This window comes from Idiotropiscis lumnitzeri, chromosome 3, assembly GCF_059441095.1.
Source record: "Idiotropiscis lumnitzeri isolate Australia: NSW breed Sydney's pygmy pipehorse chromosome 3, RoL_Ilum_1.0, whole genome shotgun sequence".
NCBI lineage: Eukaryota > Metazoa > Chordata > Actinopteri > Syngnathiformes > Syngnathidae > Idiotropiscis > Idiotropiscis lumnitzeri.
Window position 1 is genome coordinate 8,932,913 of NC_142393.1, and position 15,381 is coordinate 8,948,293.

The 15,381-nt window shown below is 40.7% G+C and overlaps 1 protein-coding gene across 3 annotated transcripts in view; it reads left to right on the forward strand.

The window, feature by feature from the left end:
* LOC148339765 (cadherin-4-like) overlaps positions 1-15,381 on the forward strand; it is a 217,385-nt gene that overhangs the window by 135,862 nt on the left and 66,142 nt on the right. For all 3 annotated transcript variants that reach the window (XM_088290445.1, XM_088290446.1, XM_088290447.1), the window contains one exon: positions 13,178-13,404. In XM_088290445.1, the coding sequence (XP_088146571.1) occupies positions 13,178-13,404 (227 nt within the window). The remainder of the gene's footprint in view (positions 1-13,177; positions 13,405-15,381) is intronic.

Here is a 15,381-nt window from a genome sequence, read left to right on the forward strand (position 1 = left end):
GCTCACAGCCTCCCCGAACTGTTGTGTCATCTCCTCGATCGAGAGCGGTGGTTGAGGTCCGTTACAGACGAGTATATTCCTATTAGCGTTAGTTTATATTACTCTCTTCTTCATTATGTTTCACCACTTTCAATCAGCAAGTTTCGTACAAGTGATGCTAAAATTGTCCATTATTTCTTTTGCGGTTATCTTGTTGGCTGTGGTGGTTAAAATTGATCCTGTCTGCTTCCACTTTGGTGTCATTTGTTCTCTAGTTGTTCTTGATGCCAGCGGTACCTTTCACAAGGAGTTTGAAAATGGGGAGATTGTTGGTCCAGCTTCCATTATAGCGAGAAAAACACACAAAGATCGCTGAACTTGGAAATAACCAGATCTGGGCACATTACTATTTTTTTTTTTTTTTTTTATATATTTGGCACTGTTATTTGACAGTCCCTAATTTTTTCAAGCCGAACCAACATTTAATCATCAGTTGGTCTGTCCATCTGGCCGAGCTTCTTCTTTTTCTTAGTTGATGGGCTGATGACAGCTCTTTGGTGCATACCGATACCTACTAGACAAGCAGCGCAAATAATAATAATCATAACAATAATAATCATAATAATAATTATTATTAGTAATATTATTATGATTATTATTATCATCATTATTATTGTAATTATAATAATAATAATAAATATTATTATACTTAATAATAATAATTATTATTACTATTATTATAATATTAATAAATAATAATAATTTCATGAAAAAAATACATCTTTGTTTATATCTTCCTCCTTAGCCAATGTCGACCGGCCATCACAGTCCCCGCAGAGACCCTATTCAAAACAGGAATAATTACTGTCACGCATATATAATCAATTCAGTCCTCTCTACAATACCCCTCTACGAAGAAAATCACGAGGCAAGCTCGACGTATTTCTGTCAGTCGTCGGTAGTGAACTGACGGACCATTCCGTCAATCTCGGTCAATAACAAATATTGGACATGAAACATCCTGAAAAAAAACAACTTTTTCTTGCCTAATGCTAACTTGCGAGTGGATTCACTCGACAGATTCGGTATGGCACGGCATGCGATTGTCACCGTTGCCTTTTGTGTGCACAGGAACCGAAAGAGGACAGTGTGCAGTAGTCACAGCCCTTTTGAATCCAGCTGTGAAGTCTGAATCATTTGCTCTTTAATGGCAATCATAACTCATCGTGCCGTTTTAATGGGTTCCGCATTAACAGCGTGGTAGCTGACTGTGGCTCATCTGTGCCTAATGCTCCATAGCTACAGGCTAAAAAGCGCTCATCAAACACTGTTCAACTATCACTTCCTCCTCTTAAACTCTTCTGTTTACTTTATGCAATCCCACTTTGCAACCAAACTTTGAAAAGGTTCAGTTCCTGCTTCACGGTGTATAACTGCAGTTCCCTTCTCTCCCGAGAGTGTGGTTACCTATATTTAGCCATTAGAGGTCATATTTGCTCATTATTTCGCGTGAGCAGCGCAGTCAAGTCTCACTTGTCACAAAGCGGACCACCTTTCAATGCTAATGAGGTGATCCCGTGTGGCAGTGTCTATTGGCCATGTCCCAGCAAGGTGTCAGTCTATCTGGAAAATGTGCTTTCACTCTGCTTTTGGCATGCAAAGTCCAAGAATAGAAGAAAGGCCCGGCGAAGCCTTGCAACAACGGAATGCTTCGAGTGAGAGACAATGATTGTGTCAAAGATGTGACGGATAATGATGGACATGCTTGGATATAGATTCTGCCTTGGGGTTCACAAAAGAAGCTGAGACCATGATCAAGTCAGGATCGATCTATCTATCTATCTATCCATCCATCCATCCATCCTTTCGTCTGTCGCTCCCTCCCAGGCCCTCCATCCAGCCCCTCCATCCAGCCCCTCCATCCATCAATCAATCCATCCACCCAACCTCAACCAAACCACCCACCCAATCCGACCCATCCATCCTTCCATCCATCCTTTCATCTGTCGCTCCCTCCCAGCCCCTCCATCCAGCCCCTCAATCCATCCATCAAATCATCCATCCATCCATCCACCCAGCCCCAACCAAACCACCCACTCCATCCATCCATCCATCCAGCCCCTCTATCCATCCATCAATCCATCCATCCATCCATCCAGCCCCAACCAAACCACCCACTCCATCCATCCATCCATCCATCCACCCAACCTCAACCAAACCACCCACCCAATCCGACCCATCCATCCTTCCATCCATCCTTTCGTCTGTCGCTCCCTCCCAGCCCCTCCATCCAGCCCCTCTATCCATCCATCCATCCATCCATCCAGCCCCAACCAAACCACCCACTCCATCCATCCATCCACCCAACCTCAACCAAACCACCCACCCAATCTGACCCATCCATCCATCCATCCAACAACGCTTGTTCTAATCAATTTCCACCATAGAAATGAATGGGAGTGCCTTTAATCCATTACTTTTTTGCCCATATAATCAGAGTGGAACGTGAGACACGAAGAGATCAGTAATTATTTGCAAACACTGCAAATTCCCACTATGTAGTACCCCGATGATATGATGGACCCAGAACAGGATCGTTGTCCTGGTTTGGACAAGTAGTGCAAACGTTAACTTTCTGTCCTAGTGACAAGCACACCGAGGGAGGTGAGTTATTTATTTATTTATTTATTTTTTGTGGCTGGAAAAAATACCGTCATGCGACAGGCGGGTGATGCTTGTGTGTTCTGACGTGTATGTTCTATATAAAGTCGGTGTATAGGGTTGTGAATACAAAGCATTCGCTGCTCTTGTGAAATGTCCATAACATAATAAGTGACTCGTGGACGTCAACTCGACGTCTCTCACATTAGTGTTGTCTTTGAGAATTGAATCAGTGGGGTTACTATTTGAATGGCGTTCCACTTCAAGCCTGTTTGGATAGGATGACCATTCAGTCAGTGGCAAGCCTGACCATGTTGCACCCACACTGGCACCCTCACTTAGTTCATCCTTCTAGAAAAATTAAAAAAAAAAAAAAAAAACACCCCTTCACTCTCTCCATACTTGTTTGCCCAAAGCGTGCGAGGATTAGCTAAAGCGATTATCAGAAGCTTTTGCAGTTTTGTGGAGATGAATCATGCTAATGCTCCTCGGCAAAGCTCCTGATGCATTTCAAAACACATCTACTTGGTTTCAGTTCATCAAGGACATGTGTCAATTCTAACGCGAGTTGTCGCACCAATATTATTTCATTTTAATTTAGTTTGAGGTATTTTGATTCAGTTGCAAAGCCATTCTCTGTCATGGACCTGTTTGTGGTCAAAATTGAAAATATTCATACGGCCCAATAAAATTTTGGCAAAACTAGTTCTCAAAACATTTTCTCTTATTTTTCAACTAACAAAAATTTCAATGATATACAGCATGCAGTATATTTCATTGGACAGAACGTCATGGATTTTGAAACTAACTGCCTGAACTCCTCTCATCTCTTCTACACCCCTTTTAACATGACATTAACTTTGTTCTTGCTTCTTCCACTTCCAATTATACATTTGCGCTGATGCTGCAGATGGTGTGGTCTAATTGTGCAGTCGTTGTGCTGTTTTTCAGCCTGCCTCCCTCTATGCCATCTTCCAGGCTGAACAGATGATCACAGCCTCTGGTTTCTCTGCCGTAGTCCAAAAAGGCTCTTGAGGATGTTCTCATTAACAGGACTTGTCAGAGCAACCTGCTAGCTCTGCTAATTTATTTCTTTTGTACAAATACGGACGGCAGAAAACGCATCCATGCCATTCATATTGGTGCACAGGTGCGTTTTGATGTGGATTGCTCTTACTCAAACAGCCTTCCAGTCACACTTGGCCTTGACTCATACAAGCTAAACACCACATGTGGCAGCCTCTCAAAAAAGGGCTCGCTCCAGGGCTTTCTCCTAGATTGCACCACAATTAGTGGCAATGAAGGTTAGCGCTACATGGCTGACAAATGATATGTGTATTGTTGACAGAGCAGCCATATTGGCCCATGTGCACGCGAAGATTTGCCATGATGGTTCGCTACTGTTTGTGTTTCCACACGAGGCAAGGGAAGGCAAGTGTATTTGTATCGCACGTTTCATGTACGATACAATTTAAAGTGGGTTACATAGAACCAGTGGCGGGCCGTGGATTTCACACCTTAGTCCAACTTGAATAAATCCCCCTCATAATACCATCATTTATGACACCACAGCTGGACAAATAAAATATAGAAACACACAGAGTACTAAGTGAATGCTAGACGACCTAGCATCTCTCGAAAGGTCCGTCTTGAAAATGGCCTCGCAAGCGTATCTGCAATTAAATCCACACTTTTCCCTCCTTCGGCCATTGTGTTTTAAAAAAGCAAGAACATATATTAGATTTTCAAACGGTCACCAGCTACGACTTCCGGGTGTGTTGATTCCGCATAGCGCTGCCCACTCACGAGTGAGTATCCGATCACAAGACAAGTTCATCACCTTCAGCGTAACGCCAGTGAGAAGGCTCGCTGTAACCAACACGTGATCTGATTGGCTATTGCAACTGTCTATCAACTCTGAAAGCCGATTGACTTTGACAGGACAGATGCCTGCACAATTGTAACTGAAAGCCTCGGAAAGAATTGTGTGTGCAACTGTGAAATCTGCCTGGCAACACGAGCTAGCTGAATTCTGATTGGATAAAAACTCTCACCTAAAAATACAACACTCGGGTTATAATATGACATCAATGTGAAGAATATGATGATTTTTTTCTTGAATATTTTGGGAGCAGAGAAGGCCTTAAAGGCCTTGACGGCCCACCACTGCATAAAACATGAAAAGCATCACAGAAAGAGAAAAAAATTAAGGCGTTTCAAAAATCAAAAATAAATTGATTAAAACAATTAAAACCAAGCACCCGTCTAGATGAATTAAAATATAGCGGGAATATATAATACACATCTTCACTTTGTTTAGTTCCGGTTCTGGGAAAACCTGTCCCAGACGACTAGAGTGGTCTGGATGCTTCGTAGGTTACTCGTACATCCGACATGGATTTTGGTCCAAGACCGTTCCGCGATTTTAAAGCAGCAGCAAGATTTGAAACTCTCTTCTTTGACTCATAGGAAGACATTTGAGGACAGGTGTGATGTGGTCCGGTGTTCATAAGGACTCTGCCAGCAGCACTTTGTATCCGCTGCAGATGCCTGATTGACCTGTAAAGACATTCCAGTAAACCAGCCTACTGAAAATAAAAGCATGAACCCGTTTCTCCGCGTCTGGTTGAGACAGAATATCCTTAATTTGAGCTATATTTTTTTCAGGTGGCAGCTTTAGTAATGGCTTTTAAGTGGTTGTTCAAATTCAAGTCTGAGTCAACAATTACACCAAGAATTCTGGCTTGATTTGTCGCTTTCAATGACACAAAGTCATTGAGAGCGTTTTCTCAGCAAAGCTCTCTCAGCCTTCTTGCTTCTGCGATTCATGGCCGGCTTTATGAGCAAATGACGGTGCTCTTTAAAGCGCCTTAAAAGGGTGTTGTTGACGTTTCGGTGTTGCTACATAAGCGTGTGCCTTATCAGCTTCAAAGCATTCCTGTGCTTCACAACTTACAGCGACTAGAGAAATATTGCTCATAAACATGCACAGTGTGCGCTAGAAACATCTTGGTCATTATTTGGGCATTGCCGTGTTATTATCTGCAAGCTTTGAAGCACATTTGGCTTGACGCTAACACATTAGAAACAAATTCTATGCACTTAGACAAAATGACACATATGTGCCCTGGGGAAAATGTTAGTAATCATCTGTGACTAATGTTTCTCCTTTAGTTGGCGTGATGACACTATTTTCTTGTTTAACCACACCTACGCAATCGTGTTTTGCACTATCACCTGGAGGCAACATATGCTCAGTTGAACTTGAATCACAGTATCTGTCGGCTTGAAAATCCTTTTCAGTTTGACAGGAATGAAAATGGCTGAAACGGCGAGGATTTTTGACAAAAATACTCAAATAATGAGAGAGGGGACTTGGTTGTTGGCTTTAGTACCGAGTTGTCATGTGTTTGCCATTTCCTTTCACGCAACTTTAAAGGGATGGTCCACTTTTCAATAACAAGCTCAATTTATGCATTCTTTTATCAGGAAAATATTCGCTTGAATTTTCAATTTTTTTTGTGTTAAGAAAAAAATGACGATAAATAAATTACGATTTGCAAAGCCGCGTGTCAGGATGGTAAGAAGCTGTTTTGCTAACCTCACCTGTTTAGTGACCGAAAGCTAATTGCGGCCTTTAGCAGCGCCGTTACTTCTAACATCACCGCAGGAGCGGCTATTAGAAACACCGGCGGCTGAGAAAACTTTAGCGTTGCTAAATGTCCGAGATATAAACAGCTCGGCTTCATGTGCGGATCCTTGCTCTTGTCCACTTCAGCCACTTTTTTTGGAGGTGATGACATGAGCTCAAATTTGATGTCAATAAATCCAAACTATTGTGCTGTTGGACAAGCGTAGTCATGTGTATTTCAATTTTGATGGCGATTGGTCGCCATTTTAGACAACAGAACTGACCAAGCAAGCAATATTATCTCGCTTGCATCCCTGCTGTGACGGAGAAAGCTGAGACAAGAAAAAAAAGACCACAGTTTTTTTTGTTTTTTTTTTAACCCATCTTGGATATCTTTGGCTGTGTGTTTTCAGTCATTATTAGGTGTAGCGTCCATGATCTACGACTAAAATGGAGCTTTCCGAAATTGGGCTGCACATTTGTCTCAAGAATGCCTTGATCGTGTCGAGGTTTCAAGTACAGATTCAAAACACACTCTGCCAAATGCAGCAAATCTGCTTCATAAAATAACCGAGCTTTGTCCAACTTCAACAGCTGGAGCAGTTTTCAGTCAGAAAATGATTCCTTTTTATCAGCATACTTGTCAAGGCCAGTTTCAAAACGTATTTATTTTAATTTTTTTTTAGAGATGACAGACAATTACAAACCATGTCACTCAGGAGTGTCAGGAAAATTAAGCTTCAAATTTGCTTCATGACTCAGTTGTTGTATTTTTTTTTACTCCTCTAGATGGCACTGTTTATTTCAAGAAAGAGGTTTAAGAAAAGGCAAGTCAGAGTGGTTTCAGCCCGAGAGTGCCATCTAGAGGGCTCAATAAACACAACAACTGGTTCACAAATCGTCTTGAAACCTCATTTTCCAATCACTCTGACAAACACTCACGGAGTCCTGAATTGCACATTGCAATCATCGCAGCATCCGATTTTCCCCCGATCTGATAGATCGCTCTTATTTTAAGACAAGAGGGATTATATCATTTTATCATAAAAAGAAAAAAATCTGTATCCTCCATTGAGATTTTCTAATTACATGTGTTTTCCCACAATTTAACAGCTAGAGGGTTTCCTCTGTTTTATTCCTTGAACCCTATAATAGGAAAAACATAACCTTTTCAAAAAGTTTTGATCGAGAGATGTTGATTAGATTGCAGAAACACAGACTGCATTTCCTGCAGCAGTTGAGAAAAGCAATTTGATGCTGTTTGCTTCCTTGGGCAAGCTTGAGAAAAATGTTGTGAAAATGTTTCTTTCCGTTTACACCGACCATATTTGGTGCTTACAGGCAAAACGCTGGGGAAGAAAAAATAAAAATAAACGTCAAGCCTTTTGTTCGTATGGCCTTTACAAAGCTTTTTATATACAATGCAGTCTAAAACTATCGCTATTTCTTCCGTTTCCTAAAGTAATAACAGCCGCCGTATAAAGCAATGCAGCGGCCACCGAGGGAGAGCTGTGAGCTGTTCCGCAGCGGTTGATTTGAAAGACAATATTTCCAATATAGTTGTTGTTTTATTTTTTTTTTCCAACCTTGAGGCTACTCTGGAGGGTTGTCTGATCAAGGTTGGTATAATTAGAATGCATGGAAAGCCAAGCCCAACATTTTCAGAGCTCGACTTGGTGACATCAGTCGCACTGTACTCGCGCAAGTTCAGCCCTCCCTTGATCTTTTCTCGTCTGGTTTTGCGATGAGCATCGCGGCCACTGTCAACAATGAACTGGCCGAGACACACACGCGCGCTGACCTCGGTGAAGTTGTTCTTTGCTGTGTTAAATCCGCTTGGTCAGACTGGATCAAATGTTTGGTTGCAGGGTTTTGGACATTGCGCTTCGTAGAATTACAGACAGTCATGATATCATATCGAATTTAGGCCAATACTGAATTGTTCATATTTCTGTCTGTCACTCTGATGAGTTCACTGAGACACAAATTAAAAAGGCTCAGGGCATTGCGGAGATGCAAGCAAGGGTTTTCCTAAATATAGACTTTGTATTTGGTTATATGCCAGACAGCTTTTTGCAAATACAAAAGTTGATACATTTTTTTTTCCATTCTGCTATCATTTCCCTTTGTTTTGGTTCCCAACAAAGGGTCTTTTCTCTTCATGAAAGCAAATCTATTTTGCCAAATCCTATTCTCTCGTCTTTGTCGTCTTTACTAATCACCATAAGGCCAGACTTGATTTACAAAAGACTCGATTTCTCCTTATTTATACTTGAGAATGTGTTCCTCAGTTGCCTTTTTTTTTTTTTTGTATCTCACCACAAACAGACAATGAAGACTCAAAGGACGAAGTGAAAATTGATAATGGAGCAATTTTGAGTCTTGGTTTTGGCTTTGAGGTTCCACATGATGTGCAGATATGTGTTCGGATATCCAAAGAAAAAACAGACTCTAATGTGTACCACCGCAGTGTTTTATTCAAATTTCCTTGTGGGAGCAACACGCGTGTTATTGTTACTCCAAAGTATTCTACTCGCCCCCCCCCTTTTGCTGTCCCCGCCTGGAAAAAGATATTGTAATAATCGGTTCTCAAATGTTTACATGAACTTCATAAACGTTTAGAAATGTTTCAAAAATGTCTAATATATATATATATATATATATATTTATATATTCCATATACATATATTACATATATATTACATATATTGCATATATATATATATAATATATATATATTTTTATACATAAAAATACATTTTTATTTATTTAATGTCATATTTATTTTCTATTCCATTATTTAATTGATATATTCAATTAAATTATTTGTTTTATTGCACTGGAGAGGGAATCTCTCCAATCTCGTTGTACACAGAGTACAATGACAATAAAGGGCATTCTGATTCTAATTCTAGCTTCTAACAATAATGCTTTAACTGTTCTTTCATGATACAATGTTTGTCCTCCTCTAGTAATAGACTGTGGACTTTGCTATGCATGGCCTCTCGCTGAGGGCCACACTGTAAAATGTCTACTCTGATTAGTCTGCACGTTCCCTGTTGTATCTCTAATAAGCAGCCATATTTATTTTTCTTCATCCCGTCCTCTCTTTCCATCTCTGCCATCACCCCCCCCCCCCTCTCTCTTGGTCTCTCATCTCATTCTCACTACCCATCTGCCTGGATCACTCAGGAAGCTGGCCCAGTTAACCTGTTTTAACAGCCATCTGAGCAGCCACAACCAGTCGAGTGTGGCAGCGCTTCTATGAATCGGAATGCCAACACCAGGATGCTTTCACTCTCTGCCCTCCAAGTCCCTGGCTTTGAATTACATCCGAAGCTTTTGTTGAGGGGGGGGGTTGGCTCTACGATTTTATGTACGCGTGCGCTCGCGTCCATCTGCACACACGCGCACGTAAGACCTCGACTAACCTAACCCGCATAACACAAGAGAGCTCTGAAAAAAGTCCAAAATGTTCATTTTTATCAGCGTGACCGTGGAAATCGTAACGTTCAAGTTCAAGGTCCTTTGCGTGGGCTTGACTCCTATTGGCTCCCACGTAACGTGAAAGCTGCCTCCTCCTCGCTTCCATCCTTCTCTCTCAAAGGGTTAAGTTAGGTTTGCTTTGACTTTTTTTTTTTTTTTTTTTGCGAATATGAAGGCAGAGTGACATCTGTCATCGGATTGATGTTTCTCTAACACGCTTTCACAAGTAAAAACATGTTAACCTAGATCTCAGTCGAGATGTTCAACCTCGCGTTTACAATTTGCCCATGAGCTTTATCTCCTCTTTAATGTTCGAGTCATTTCACCGCCTATCTGATTGCCACCCTTCACACATCTTCCATCGGTCTTTTCCTCTCCCCTGAGCGTTTGCCTTTTACTTTGATTTCAACACTTGTCAAAAGTCTCGTGTGTTCCTTTGTGCTTGGCTTCTTAAAGTAAAATGGTAATTTTAATAAGAAAAACTGATTGGATCATTTTACGGCTCTCGAAATGGATTTTTTTCATTTTTTTTAATGCAAATAATATCTGTCTTGATGATTTTGATTATTGTGGCAATAATAAATACTAGATATTTTATGATGAGGAAAAGGAATGTAATTTTTTTTTCTAAACATACCCCCCCCCCCACTAGGGCTGGGTATTATCAATTCAAAGGTCCAAAATCGATTAGATTCAATCCACAAGGGCCCGATTTGATTAAATCTTTGATTCATGATTCACTTTGATTGATTCAAAAAATGAAACTTGAACCCAATTCAAACTGGCTCTGGTGTTCAGTTGCAAGACACTTATACAGACCCGAGGATTTTGGGTTTCCAATCGAATTTTTTTCGATTTAAGTGAGTAACAGTCAGATTACAATGTTGCAAGCATTTTACGTCAGGGCTCAATCAACTTTTGTTTTCTTCCGTTCAAAATAAACAGTTGGATTACACTGTACTGGTGTTTTTCAGTATTTTTGGGATGTGACTGGCTGGCTGCTTGAACAAAGAGGCACTAGATCAATGCACAACGTGGGCACTTTGCCTTGGATGTTGTTTAGGTGCCGCACAGTGCCGGTGGGCTTCTCTTCGCTGTTGTCTCATTCATATAAGGCCTCTTTTGGCTGCATCGACCCGGGGAGCTACTGGAGGTCTTTTTGTATTGATGCAGGAATCTTGGCATTCTTTCTTTCTTTAATTGGTGCAAAACAGGTTATTGTTGTTGGTGTTCTCCTTTTTTTTGGGTGTACAGGTACATGAAGTTCATATCGCCTTTGAGAAAACTTGCTCTTTACACAGTTTGTTGTTTGTAACCAAAGATAAAAATAAAGATGGCCTTTATTACACATTTATTACACATTGTTAGTGAGTGTGTATATTCTGTCATTCTATAATGTTATTCTTCCATTTCAAAAGGTCTCATTTTTTTGTCCTTAATAGATGAATTTGCGTGTGATAAATTGATTTGGATTGTAAGAAGATTGTTTGATTTGAAAACTTCACTCGAGTTGCGAGAATTGAATTTTAAGTGGTCTAAAACCCTCACATTCTAAGAATATTTATATTAACCTAAGAAATGTGTTTTGAAATGTGGGAAGCAACCACAGAAAACATCCACAAGGAAGCCTGGAGAGAAGATGCAAAGCGAGACCTCTTGTCGTGGTCATATTTGTCAAACGTGTCCAGTTCCCCTCTCGTTTAATTCAGGACACGGACCTTTTCACTGAGTGGACAGGATGTCAACTCTCTCTGGATTTCTGCCCCGTCTGTTCTGAAAGAAAAGGATAGCGACACAGGATGCACACAGTCATACCGAGGGCCCAATAAAACAAAAAAATAAGTCGGTTGGACTTCTTGCAACGGAAGCTTTGTTTCTGCTCCCTGACAGACGTGAGAAGACTACTGTATGTAAAAAGACAACAGTGACAGCCTTCAGCTCAGGGTTTCATGCAATGTGTCTAGACGTTTAAATCCCCGAGAGAGAAGCGGGTGCCTTGAGGCAGGAAAGGCGCAAGGATCGGAACACTTGTCTCTGACTTCATCTTTGCTTGAATTGTGATCATTTCATTGCAGATCATACAGATAATGAACTGAAATGAAAGCGGGTTCTGGTATAGAGTAATTGCGGGATATAAATCCGATTATAGTTAAACAAGTAGGAGTGGGTGGATGATTCTTTTTCCTTTTGTATTTCAAGCTCATTTGCTGCATCTAGGCACTGTTTTGAATCAATAGAGTGCGCAGAGCTCAAGAATGCTTCAATGTGTCAAGCAGCATGTTAATTCAGTCCCTTTATTTCATCCAAGCCACTTTTTTTACTTTAATATTTCTTCCCAAATGATGAAATATCTGTCTTTGTGAGCGCATGGAAAACATATTTTTTCCCATGTTGTCTCCATGAGGAGACAATTGCATCATTTTTCAAGATTTTTCACAAAGACTCATTTTTTGTACTTGCCTGTTTTTTTTTTTTTTAAATCAATTCCTTTACAATATTATGTTATTTGCGACTCTACTAGTCCAAATGATTTTCTGATTAATATTGCATTGGTGGAATTTGAATTAAACAGAAAAATACAACAATTTTGAAGATGAATAAGCTGCAATTTTATAATTATTGTCCTTTATGAATCATAATATTTTTTTACAAAATTGAGTGTTTCTGATAATAATTTATGATTACAACTAATGTGTAGGTTCTCAAAACTTGACGGCAACATTCTTGAAATTTCTAGGCCTCCAGACTAACTTTTTTTTTTTCATTTTTTCTTTCTTTTTAAATCAGCAAATATAACTGTGATCTCAGATGCGAATGCATGTAAAATGTACAAATGTCTCAAGTTTCAGAAGTAGCATTTAGAGGCAGGCAGTGTGGAGCCATGATATTGCCTAGTCAATCTAAAAGAAGTAAACATAACTTTAGCATGGAAGTTATGCATGAATAAACAAACAAAGCTGCTGTGATGAATACCAACTGTGGTTTAACTCATTATCAAAGACAACCGAAGCAAAAGCATCAAGCGTGTGAAACACTAAAAGGTTATCTCTGGCTGGAACAATTAAGTTAAAATGCAACTATTTTTGAAATATTGTAAGCACCACAAACTACTTAGTCATTGTGGTTATTTATCGTATTTTATGACCATATCTGTTTCCTAATTAGCAACACGCCAGTACATAGAGTTCTTGGGTTGTCCACAACTGACTACTTTTCATCTCGCTTGGTCTATTGGAAGGAAAAAGTACATTGGCACTAAAAGAACTCAAAAGAATTTTATCCTTATGAAAGCTTGACCTTTTATCGAAATCTGACATCGCAATAACATCTTCCTCAGCTGTGTGTTTGTGTGTGTGCGTGTCATTATTCATCAGCTGCTTAAAGGAAACATTTCTTTAATGTTCCTCCTCTCTTCTACAGTAAAATTTGATGACTGCACGGGGAACGAGGCGGTGGTTTTCGAGAGCAGCGATCCCAACTTCGGCGTGCGGACAGATGGGTCCATCTTTGCTCAGGGACTCGAAGCTTCCTTGGATGAGCCGGTCCAGTTTAAACTCGCAGCAAGCGGGCCTTATTCTCATGTCTGGAAGACTGTGATCCAGCTGGCACTGATGGACCCCACTTCACCTCAACAAAATGAGAATGAGGTAAGTTACAATAACACAAGCACGCGTCACTTCAATTTTTTAATGAGCAACCGGCCATTCATCCTCATATTACATTCCCAGCAGCGGTGACGTTAACAGCGATGAATCAGGTCAAAACTCCTTGGGGTTTGAGGATGTCAGAGCGATTCAGGAGGAACAAGTGGAGTAGCACATGGGTAAAAGTAATAGAATGTTGCCACAAGGGGAGAATATGATTGCCCTCGGCCATAAGCTGTTATTGGAACTCATCCTATGCTTTGGATACCCCACAGGCTCTTGATGTGTCCTTTTCTAATCAACTGCTTTCAGAGGACAGGCAGCAACTGTCGCCAAGCTTCAAGTGCCCCAAAAGTGTCGGCTCCCGATTGCAACTAAAGGGCTGTTTAAATGAAATGTGTTTACGGCTTAATATGTTAACTGTTTGTTTTTGCCGCGTAACAATGGGGTACTCGCAGTGGCGGGCCGTGCATTTCACACGTAAGGCCTTCAGTGAAGCCCCACTTAGTCCGACTTGAAGAAATCCCCCTCATATTAGCATCTTTTATGGCACCACGGCCGGAGAAATGACACAGTTACGCACTACTGACTGAGTGTTGGCCGACCTCGCTTCTCTTGAAAGCTCCGTCTTGAAAATGGCCTCGCAAGTGTATCTGCAATTAAATCCACACTTTTCCCACCTTTGGCCATTGTTTTTTTTTAAAAAGCAAAAATATATTTTAGATTTTCAAATCGGCAGCTACAACTTTCGGGTGTGTTGATTTTGCATAGCGCTGCCCTCTCACGGGTGGGTATCCAATCACAAAACCCGTTCATCACCTTCAGCGTAACGCTAGCGAGAAAGCTCACTGTAACCAACTTGTGATCTGATTGGCTATCACAACTGTCTATCAAATCCAAAAGCCCATTGACATTGACAGAACAGATGCACGCGCGATTGTGTCTGAAGGCCTTGGATGAATAGTGCGTGCTACTGGTATTGTGAAACCTGCCTGGCAACACGAGCTGGCTGAATGCTGATTGGATAAAAACTCTCACTAAAAACAACACTATGACATCAATGTGAAGAATATGATCATGATTTCTTGATTATGTTAGGCCAGCAGAGAAGGCCTTGACGCCTCACCACTCGGTACATGCTAATGATGATCAGGCCGTGATCGGGGCAAAACAATGAACAGCAATCCAAATGTGAGTGGTCAGCACTAATGACAGCAAAGCCGTGAACTCCTTGACTGTGATGTGACACGAAAGGATCGCTAATTAGGAAGTGAATTGAAGCCCGCGTTGTTCGCAAACGCAAAAAGAAGCAACTTGTTCTCTTGAATGTTAAATGTCACTCGTTTGCTGCATTAAAAATGACAAAGAAGTTAACCTGTGGAATTTTGCTCCCTGTCACAGGTCAGTATTGGAAATACGGAGACGTCTGGTTTGAGGGAGGAGACATGCAATTGTCAGTGGCAATCTGTGTGTGGTGTGCTGTGTTAGCATCAGGAGTGCACGGCACTATAACAGTGGTTCTTAAATGGGGGTACGCGTACCCCTAGGGGTACTTGGGGGAACTGCAGGGGGTACGCAATATTTGAAATAAAACAAGCAAACATGGAAAAATTCTTTAAAAAATAAGTCATGAATTAAAATAAAAGGACATAAAACTAATTTTATGTTCAGAGGGTTATTCAATATCATTATTTTAAAAATCCAACCCCCCCCCCCCCCACACCTAGAATGGGCCGACCCAACTTGTCACATGACACCTCTCGTTACCTGTCAATCACTTGAAGAGAGAGTTAAGGAGTACTTGGCTGAAAAAAAACATTTTGATTTTTAGTGATTTGCACCCTTAAATGTGAAATGTGAAACACGTCACAGCTAATGATCAAACAACATTGATTCTTTTTGTTGATACTAACTTTGAAATTCATCAAATTTTGTCCATAAACCGATCCGCTCATGAATCAAGGTTCCACGGGAATTAGA